General features: G+C 43.7%; 1 protein-coding gene across 1 annotated transcript in view; it reads right to left on the reverse strand.

Annotated features, from left to right (window-relative positions):
* Nucleotides 1–9,425, reverse strand: part of LOC129694337 (collagen alpha-1(I) chain-like) — a 29,194-nt gene extending 19,769 nt beyond the window's left edge. The window contains exon 1 of the mRNA XM_055631044.1: nt 9,412–9,425. Coding sequence (XP_055487019.1) covers nt 9,412–9,425 — 14 coding nt within the window. The remainder of the gene's footprint in view (nt 1–9,411) is intronic.
* Between the last annotated feature and the right edge of the window lie 497 nt (nt 9,426–9,922).

Raw genomic sequence — 9,922 nt, forward strand, 5'->3', positions numbered from 1 at the left:
TCTGGAGGAGACTTCATGTCTGGCACGACGACCCTATTTGGTAATGAAGATGAGGCGTTAGATAATCTTGTGAGATGTCCACCTCCCTATGCCCTACCAGTAGCAATGGCATCCTTACCTGGGACAGTTCCGTCAGTAACATCCCTATACCTTGAAGTTCTGACCTTACAAAGCTCTCCAGGATTGGGAGCACGAGAATGCCTTTCTGTGCGTAATTTGTTTAAGGCATTGATGCTACCAGAACAGCTGGTCATTATTAAATGTACCTTACACACTGGTGCTGGGGACCCTATAGCAAAAGGCAATGAGTTGCCGATAGTGTATCCAAACAGTGCAGCCTGTACATCCAAATGCATAGTGACAGCAGCTAAACAGATGCTAGCAAATAGAACGGTCCTGCCAAACATGAGGGAGGTATGTACATTACAGAGGGACGCCTCTTATATATAATAATAACTATGGAAACAAGAGGGCTGTGCCATTGACTCCACCACAGGTCTTTGGCTCACCCCGCTTGGGCAAATTTGTGTATCTGATGCATTTTTACCTGTTTTACTAACATATATTCATTCACTTACCCATGCTGGTAAGGAGAGAATGATAGGATAACAAAGGAAATGTGGTGGCACCCGAAAATTTGATAAGAGGCACTGAAGCAGGCCTCTGAATGTAAAATTTGCCAACAAACTAATTCAGGCAAACCAATTAAAATACCTTCAGGGGTGATGCCAATGCCATCACGATCGTTTGAATGCATACAGATTGATTTTATTGAAATGCCAAGGGCCCAGTGTTATAAATATTGCTTAGTGATTTTAGATTTATTTATTAGGTGGAGTGAAGCTCTACCAACCACCAATAATAAGGAAAAATGTGCACATTTTAATATCTGACAACAATTCATTGTACACACCACCCACAGGTAACTGGGATGGTGGAAAGAGTCAATGGGGATTGCAAAACAAAATTACCCCGGAGGTAAATCCTTTTTCTGACAAGCAACTATGTTATAAAAAATTGGGGATGAAGGAAAATTGAATGGAGAAATGAGGATAGGGTAGGGGGACTGAAAAGTCAAGGGGAGTCTGACTAATCATGATCTGGATCAATGTCCAATTAGGGTTAGGTAACCAGGATTTTGGTAAACAGAAGTCTTGTCAGAAAAAGGGAAAGTAAATTACAAAGAGATGTCTTCGAAGATGAAATATTATATACTGCTGGTAAAACAATGTTTTTGTATATGTACTGCTTGTAAAGCAATGTTTTTTGAATGTGGAATGTGTGAAATTCGAAGCAATGAGCAAAGTTGTGTGTTGCTTTAAGAAGTTTGTCCTTTAAAATGCAAATGGACAAAGTTTATGGTGTGCGCCGTTAAGAAACAGGCATGAATGGGGGGCGGAGCTATACTCGATGGATAAAATGTGTTGGTTGATTATAAATCTTTTGAACCAAGTTAAAAAAAAAGACTCATCCCGATTAAAGTGTTAAATGAGATTGTAAATGTCAAAATTACAGAGGAAAGAAAATGTATTATTGATTACTGATTCTGAATGAGTTCTTTTGGGAAAGATTGTTTTGATATGATAACAGAGGTTGTCTTTTAAAATGCAAATGAAGCAAGCTTACTGTTTTCAAGCAAACAAAAAGATGTTGAAACATGTGCTGTGTGAGAGAAATGAAGGTAGATGAAAAATTGTCTTATGACTTACAAAAGGAGGTTTGAGGGAACTCACAATGAGGGATAAAAGGTGAGAAGATAAAGTAGATTGGGGAAGAGAACATATTTGGAGAATTGAATATTTAGGTGGGGAGAGCCTCTTCGGATATAATCGGATTAAAGAATGAATTCACAGGGAAGTGTTAGGAAGGAATGGAGGATCAAAAGTAGACAAAAGTTCTGGAGAAACTCAGCTGGTGAACAAGATTTACAACTTTTTATTGATGCAGGAAAAGCTGCCGTGTCCACCCCCTGGAGAGTGGGGGGAAGCCACCTACAGGCCCTGGGCAATTAACTAATTATGTATGGTCGGCAATTAACCCATGTCTTGCCAGATCTACATTCCCAGGTTGGAGGAGTTTTTGCTGGAAATCAGTGACCAAGGCCATAAAAGCTATACGATGATGGTGCTGGGACAAGAAGAAATTGAAACTGTATTGAAAAGAACAACCAAGTGTTGCTAACAACATGAACTGCTGTAAAGATTGAAGATCATCATCGCTGGATACATTTGATTGACTATGAACAGTTTGTGGAAACAAGGACGATGGGCTATTGATGCTCCCTTTATTCTGGGGTGGCCCAGCCCACATGGACTGAACTTTCTTCAGAATGGCAAACTTGCAGACTAACCCACATTTAAAGGATGGTACACACCTCCTTTCAAACAAGATTGAAGTCAAACATGACAAGCGCAGCAAAGATACCCTGACTACAGACAGTAAGAAGTCTGCAAAGGCCAGTTAAATCTACCTGTTTTTGCCACAACCAAGGCACTGGTGTATTTTTAGGAAACAGTATATTTGTGACAGGGCATTGTTATGTTGGAAATGCAGTGCCACACAAGAGAAGCATGAACCAGTTACACCAGCACACGGGAAATTCCAAATGAAGCCGAATAAAGGCTGAGCAATTTTTATGATCCTTTTCCTGTCCTATGGTAGTATATTAGTGTCACGTCCGGGGGAGGTCGGTGGCCATTTAAAATGTTTGGAGGGACTTGTGGAACGATTGTCCACTATGAATTGATTGTGTTACTAGTGTACTATTAATTTGTCTGATGAGATGCTTATGGTCTTTCGTATGTACTCAGCAAGGACTGTAGTTGTTATCAAAATTTTGATAAAAGGATGGAATGATGAAGCTGAATTTTAGTTAAAAATATAAGAAGATATTAAATTGGCTTCTGGGCTAGCTTACAGCTTATATTTAGTGTCAAATTAGGCTTGCCTTCGGTTGCGGTGTGTGAGGTAATAAATCCTATAACATTGTCTCCCAAGCAGTTGTCCCCACTTGCCTTAAAGCCACCTCCATCGTGCCAGTGCCAAAACACTCCACTGCGGCAAGCCTCAACGACTTCCGCCCAGCTGCACTTACCCCCATCATCACCAAGTGCTTCGAGAGGCTGGTCCTGGCACACCTCAAAAGCTGCCTACCCCCCACACTGGATCCCTATCAGTTTGCCTACCGCAAGAACAGGAGTACGGAGGATGCCATCTCAACGGCACTTCACTCCGCCCTCTCCCACCTTGACAACAGAGACACTTATGTAAGAATGCTGTTCATCGATTACAGCTCAGCATTCAACACCATTATTCCATCAAAACTGATCACCAAACTCGGTAACCTGGGCATCGACCCCTCCCTCTGCAACTGGATACTGGACTTTCTAACCAACAGACCCCAGTCTGTGAGGTTAGACAAGCACACCTCTTCAACCCTCACCCTGAACACTGGCGTTCCTCAGGGCTGTGTGCTGAGCCCCCTCCTCTACTCCCTCTTCACCTATGACTGCACACCTGTACATGGTACTAACACCATCATCAAGTATGCAGATGATACAACGGTGATTGGCCTCATCAGCAACAACGATGAGCTGGCCTACAGGGAGGAGGTCCAGCACTTAGCAGCATGGTGCGCTGACAACAACCTGGCCCTTAACTCCAAGAAGACCAAGGAGCTCATTGTAGACTTCAGGAAGTCCAGAGGCAGCACGCACACCCCCATCCACATTAACGGGACGGAGGTGGAACGTGTTTCTAGCTTCAGGTTCCTGGGAGTCAACATCTCCGATGACCTCTCTTGGACCCACAATACCTCTACTCTGATCAAGAAGGCTCATCAGCGTCTCTTCTTCCTGAGGAGACTGAAGAAGGTCCATCTGTCTCCTCAGATCCTGGAGAACTTCTACCGCTGCACCATCGAGAGCATCCTTACCAACTGCATCACAGTATGGTATGGCAACTGCTCTGTCTCCGACCGGAAGGCATTGCAGAGAGTGGTGAAAATTGCCCAACGCATCACCGGTTCCACGCTCCCCTCCATTGAGTCTGTCCAAAGCAAGCGCTGTCTGCGGAGGGCGCTCAGCATCGCCAAGGACTGCTCTCACCCCAACCATTGACTGTTTACCCTCCTACCATCCGGGAGGCGCTACAGGTCTCTCCGTTGCCGAACCATCAGGTCGAGGAACAGCTTATTTCCGGCGGCTGTCACTCTACTAAACAACGTACCTCGGTGGTGACTGCCAATCACCACCCCTCCCCCCGGACACTTTTTTTTTTTTTAATTCAAATCGTTTGCTATGTCGCTCTTCAAGGGAGATGCTAAATGCATTTTGTTGTCTCTGTACTGTACACTGACAATGACAATTAAACTTGAATCTGAATCTGAATCTGAATCTGAATCTGAATCTGAGGAGGCAATAAAGGAAGAGAGAAATAGCTAGTCACATCTTTGTAAACAAATGGCCTATGTTTATGAGGGACCAAGTGACAGAGAGGAAGCAGCGAAAAAGCTAGGGTGGTCTATTTGGAGATAAAATGACCTAAAGCAAATGGCCAATGTTTTTAGTATCTTGTACCATGTAAACAAAAGGTTTGATGTGATGCATTCTGTGGAAACCTTTTCCTGTACCTCTGACCATGACTAATGTCTGTGGAATGTGCTAAGGGGACAAAAAAAACCCTATTTAAGGCAATGTAATTCTGTTGTTCAGGGAAGGTGGCTGAGCACAGTTAAGTGTCTACATTGGTCACTTAGCTGGAATGCTCGCTCCCTTCCATCGGCCGATGTTAAGTAAAGTTTTGAACTGGTCTACCAAACAGGTTGTGTGGTGTCTGTTTATTAAGAAGCGAACCTGGTTTAGTAGTTATAAAAGTAACTTTTTCACTTGCTCCTGCAATCCTTTTTATTGCATGGCCTACAGTTCCGAACATAATCCTATTATCTGGCACATTATCAAACCACTTTTGTAAGTCCATAAATACTGGAGCACATCCAACCATACTTACCTTAATAGCCATTTCTGTTGCTTCATTAAATAACTGTGAAATCAATCACTATTTGCCTTCAATAAATACTTCCACTATCGGTAATTACTTTTTTGCAAAATAATCTGGGCAGATGTTAATGATACCGCTTATTAGTTTATGCAGAAACTGGCCATTACTTTGTCATCTCTCACTCAGCAGTTACAGTAGTTGTACTTAAAATTGACATAAATCGCCTTTCATACTAAACAAAGACAGAAGGTTGATATTATTGCAATTTAAAAAGAAATTAGTACTATAATAAGACCATAGGAACAGAATTAGTCCATTGGATCCATCAAGTTTAATTATGGCTGATCTACTTTCCCTCTCAACCCCATTATCCTGCCTTCTCTCTGTAACCTTTGATGCCCTTCCTAATCAAGATTCTATCCATCTCTGCATTAAAAATACCCGATGACTTGGCTACCACAGTTGTCGGTGGCATTGAATTCCACAGATTCACCACCCTCTGGCTAAAGAAATTCCTCCTCATCTCTATTGTGAAGGTACATCCTTTTATTATGAGGCTGTGCCCTCTGGTCCAGGACTCTTCCATTACTAGAGCCATTCTTTCCACGTCCACTCTATCTAGGCCTTTCATTATCCGTTATATAATTAAAGGCAGTTTATACAATCAATGTCAAAGAGAGAGTTAGATAGAGCTCTAGGGACTAGTGGAGTCAAGGGATACGGGGAGAAGGCAGGCACGGGTTATTGATAAGGGATGATCAGCCATGATCAAAATGAAGGGCCGAATGGCCTCCTCCTGCACCTATTTTCTATGTTTCTATGTTTCTATTTTTCTATTAATCCATTAAAGTTTTCTACAATTTGTTATGTAATTAAAGTTACATTATGTTAATATAATTAAAGGCAACTGGTTAACTCTTTTCCTTAATTCATGATTCATGGAAATATGCATAACCAAAATATGTGCATTGTTGTCCATGGATACTAATGGGTGGACATTCATAATAGGTGCAATGTGATCTCTTCTACTCCCATCAGATGCAGATGGATATTTAACACTGAAATTCCACTCCACTGGGGAACACTTTAGAACCAGTAGCCACATGTTGGCTATGAAAAGGGATAAGGTCGGTATGCCATATTAAGGTCTTAAATTGGGGAATGCCAATTTACTTAGTGCAAAAGAGGATCTGATATGCTTCTCTTGTATTAGAGTTGGAGAGTTGCATACAAATCATAGATGGGCTGCACTTATAGTAGTTTGTGCAGTTCTGGTTGCACAGGAATGTGATTAAACGAGAGAGGAAGTGATTCACAAGCATAGATTGTAGAGCTTAGGTTTCAAAGGTGAAAGGAGAAAGTTTGGATTTACTTTCCCTGTTGCGGAGGAGGCTGAGAAGTGACATTATAGACGTATGTAAAATTGGTAATTTTAGAGGCATGGATAAGGTAGTTAGTCAATGTCTGTCTTCAAGTGTAGGTGTCTCTAAAGAACTAAAGGACAAAGGTTGTTTTTTTAAGGTGAGAGGGAGGATGTTTGAAGGAGAACTAACAGGTAAGCTTTTCAAGAAAGAGTAATTGGTATCACAAATGACTTGCCAGAGGAGGTGGTGGTGGCAGGAACAGACACAACATTTAAAAGACATCTGGACAGGAAGTTGATTCAAGAGAGTTTATTCAAGAGTAAGAGAGTTAATAAGCAAGGCATGAAGATATATGAAATTAATGCAGGCAAGCGGGATTAATCTAGATAGACATAAGGATAGACATAAGGATTGGCATTCACATGGTAGACACAGGGCCTGTTCTATGCTGTACGTCTCTGGGAGCAAATGCTTTCAGGTAAACCCACAAAAGAGTTAGCACGTGTTTAGGGAAATAAATTAAGTTAACGATGTTTGGAAAAGATGGCAACTCTCAGATGACAACATTTATTGAAGATTTGACCAGGAAAAAAGGAGGAATATACTTATTTACTTTTTATTTCAGACTCAAGGTCCAAATTGAAGACAAGACATTTCATAGAATAGGTTGCATACAAAAACACAATAAATACATACAAAAGCACAATACCTTGTTTAACATCAAGACTTTAAAAAATCAGTGTCCTACAATGAGACAACTATACCAATGTCTCCACAGCTGGGATTGGTGGAGGGTGTAGGGGCAATAGTTAACAAAGAAATTCAGAAATTAAGAAGGAAAAGAGTCCATGAAATGTTCTTAGCAGGTGAGATTAAAGAGAATCTGGTCATTCTATAGAAACATCAGGAAGCAGGCTAGGGACAGAGTGAGTCATAAGATCATAAAACCTATCACTCAAGGAGGAGGAGCCATCTTGGGGAGCGGCTGCTAACCAGCATCCGTCCCTTTACTTCGCTTTTTTTTAAAGTTTTTAGTAAGTCCTGTGTCTCGTCCGTTGGAGAAATGGACTTTTAAATGTGGGGGGTAGGGGGCAATTTTACTTCTAGGTCCCTACCTGGTCGGTGAGGCAGCTTTTTCTCCGGGCTGCCCGTCGACCCGTCCTCGTGGCCTACCAGCGGGCGTGGAGCGCTGTTTCCTGGCGGGGACCGCCCAGCACCTCAGCTTCGGTGGCGGCGCAGCGCTGGGGCGCTGTCGTGGAGCGCAGCGGGCGATGCCTTGCCTGGGTCGCCGCGCTGGATTGACAGGCTGGAGCTCCGGTGAGCTGTGTCCGCCGTGTTCGACTGCTCCAGGCTGCGGGTCTGCGGAGCGGAGCGGGCGGCGCCGATTTCAACATCGGGAGCCTGGGAGCTCCAGGCCGGCGCGGCCTTGTCGGCTTCGGAAGCCGCGGTCTCCAGCTAGGAAGCGGCCGTTCCAGGTGGCCCAGCCGCTGAGAGGACTCTCCCGACGCCGGGGCAACACCACCCGGTGAGAACGGCCAGGAACATCGGGCCTCCGTAGAGGCAACTGCGGTGGCCTCAATAGGCCTGACTTTGGGTGAACTTGGGGTTGGGGACTGGACATTGTGCCTTCCCCCACAGTGGTATCCATTGTGGGGGGATGATTTTTTTTGTCTGTAAGTAATCCTGTTAGTCTGTGTCCAAGATGGCTGTCGGAAGGGAGAGTGGACGCTGGCGCGCTTTAGCTGCCGCTGCTCTCTCTTCACATTGTGTTTTTGATTTTTTGTTTTTGGACTGAATTTTGTTTTTAATTTGTGGTTCTGTGATGTCTTTATTATTTATTTTATTCTGATTATATGTTTTTTATTCCTGTTAATCTCTGTAAGGTGTCCTTGAGATTTCTGAAAGGCGCCCAAAAATAAAATTTATTATTATTATTATTTTAAAACCATAAGTGAGAGGAGCAGAATAGATAATAGACAATAGGTGCAGGAGTAGGCCATTCGGCCCTTCGAGCCAGTACCATCATTCAATGTGATCATGGCTGATCATCCCCAATCAGTACCCCGTTCCTGCCTTCTCCCCATACCCACTGACTCCATTATCTTTTAGAGTCCTATCTATCTCTCTCTTGAAGGTATCCAGAGAACCGGCCTCCACCACCTTCTGAGGCAGAGAATTCCACAGACTCACAACTCTCTGTATGAAAAAGTGTTTCCTCATCTCCGTTCTAAATGGCTTACCCCTTATTCTTAAATTAGGCCATTGGGCCCATCTAGTCTACTCCACCATTCAATCATGGCTGATCTATTTCTCCCTTCTAACCCCATTCTCCTGCCTTCTCCCCATAAACTCTGACACCGTGCCTGAAGGGATTACCTATGATGGAAATCAAGGGACATGGGAGGGGTCCTACATGAATACTGTATTCACAAGTAGAAGAACATTGAGGGTAGAGGGGTCAGGGACGGATAAATTAATAGTCTGGAGTATATATGCATGAAGAAAGTGGCAGTGTTAGATGACTTAAGTGAACAAATCCTCAGGACTGGATGAGATTTATCCTACTCTATTATAGGAAACAAGGAACAAGATTGCTGGGGTTCAGACAGAGATTTTTGCACCTTTATTAGCCACTGGAAAGTTACCATAAGACTGGACAGTAGCTAATGTTATTCGATATTTAAAAAGGGCCGCAGAGATAAGCCAGGTAACTACAATATAGGCCATTGGCACCTGTAGTTCGTGTAGATCAGTGCATGCTCCTTTAACATAGTGACCTCACCACTACTAACCACTCCCCATTATCTTCAGTATAACTGTAGCCTCCCCACCTCTATCTCTCTCTCTAGCTCCAGTGACAGACCACGGACAGCTAGGGCACAGTGTGTGTATTATAACAATGTTTGAAATAAACTAGTAGTGAAGACATCGTGTGTTGACAAGTCTTTACATGGTGTCAGAAGTGGGATTTTGCGCTTCACGTCTATCGGGTTTTTTATTTTTCTTGTTTGCTTTTCTCCCAGTTCTATTTTTTTCCGCTGTTGTTCACCTTTTATTTACCATGGCGAACTCGTGTCGTAAACCTGACATGCTGGTGTTTGACTCAGACATCGTGCACCGGTGGACTGTCTTCAAGCGCGACTTCGAGCACTACATCGCGATCGCTCATCCTAATGCCACCCCTGCGGTGGAGGCACATCTGCTCCTCAACCTGGCTGGCCCGGAGGCCATGGAACGTTATGAATCGTTCGAGTACGGCGTTGGGGAGGACGCTCGGGACCCGGTATGTCTTATGGTCAAATTCACCGCGCTCTGTGACATTCCCACTAATTGCATCATTGAGCGGTATAAGTTTTTCACCAGGCGCCAGAACCCCAGGGAGCCCATCGACTTCTTCATTGCCTCGTTGCGTCAATTGGCTCGGCGTTGCCGCCTGGACGCGGTGACCCCCGACCAAATGATCAGGGATGTCCTAGTTCACGGTCTCCAAGACGATAAGCTACAGGCTGAGCTCTTGAGGAAGCCAGATCTGTCTTTAAACGAGGCTTTGCATGCCTGTC

The sequence above is a fragment of the Leucoraja erinacea genome, chromosome 3 (genome assembly GCF_028641065.1).
Source record: "Leucoraja erinacea ecotype New England chromosome 3, Leri_hhj_1, whole genome shotgun sequence".
In the NCBI taxonomy this organism is placed as follows: domain Eukaryota; kingdom Metazoa; phylum Chordata; class Chondrichthyes; order Rajiformes; family Rajidae; genus Leucoraja; species Leucoraja erinaceus.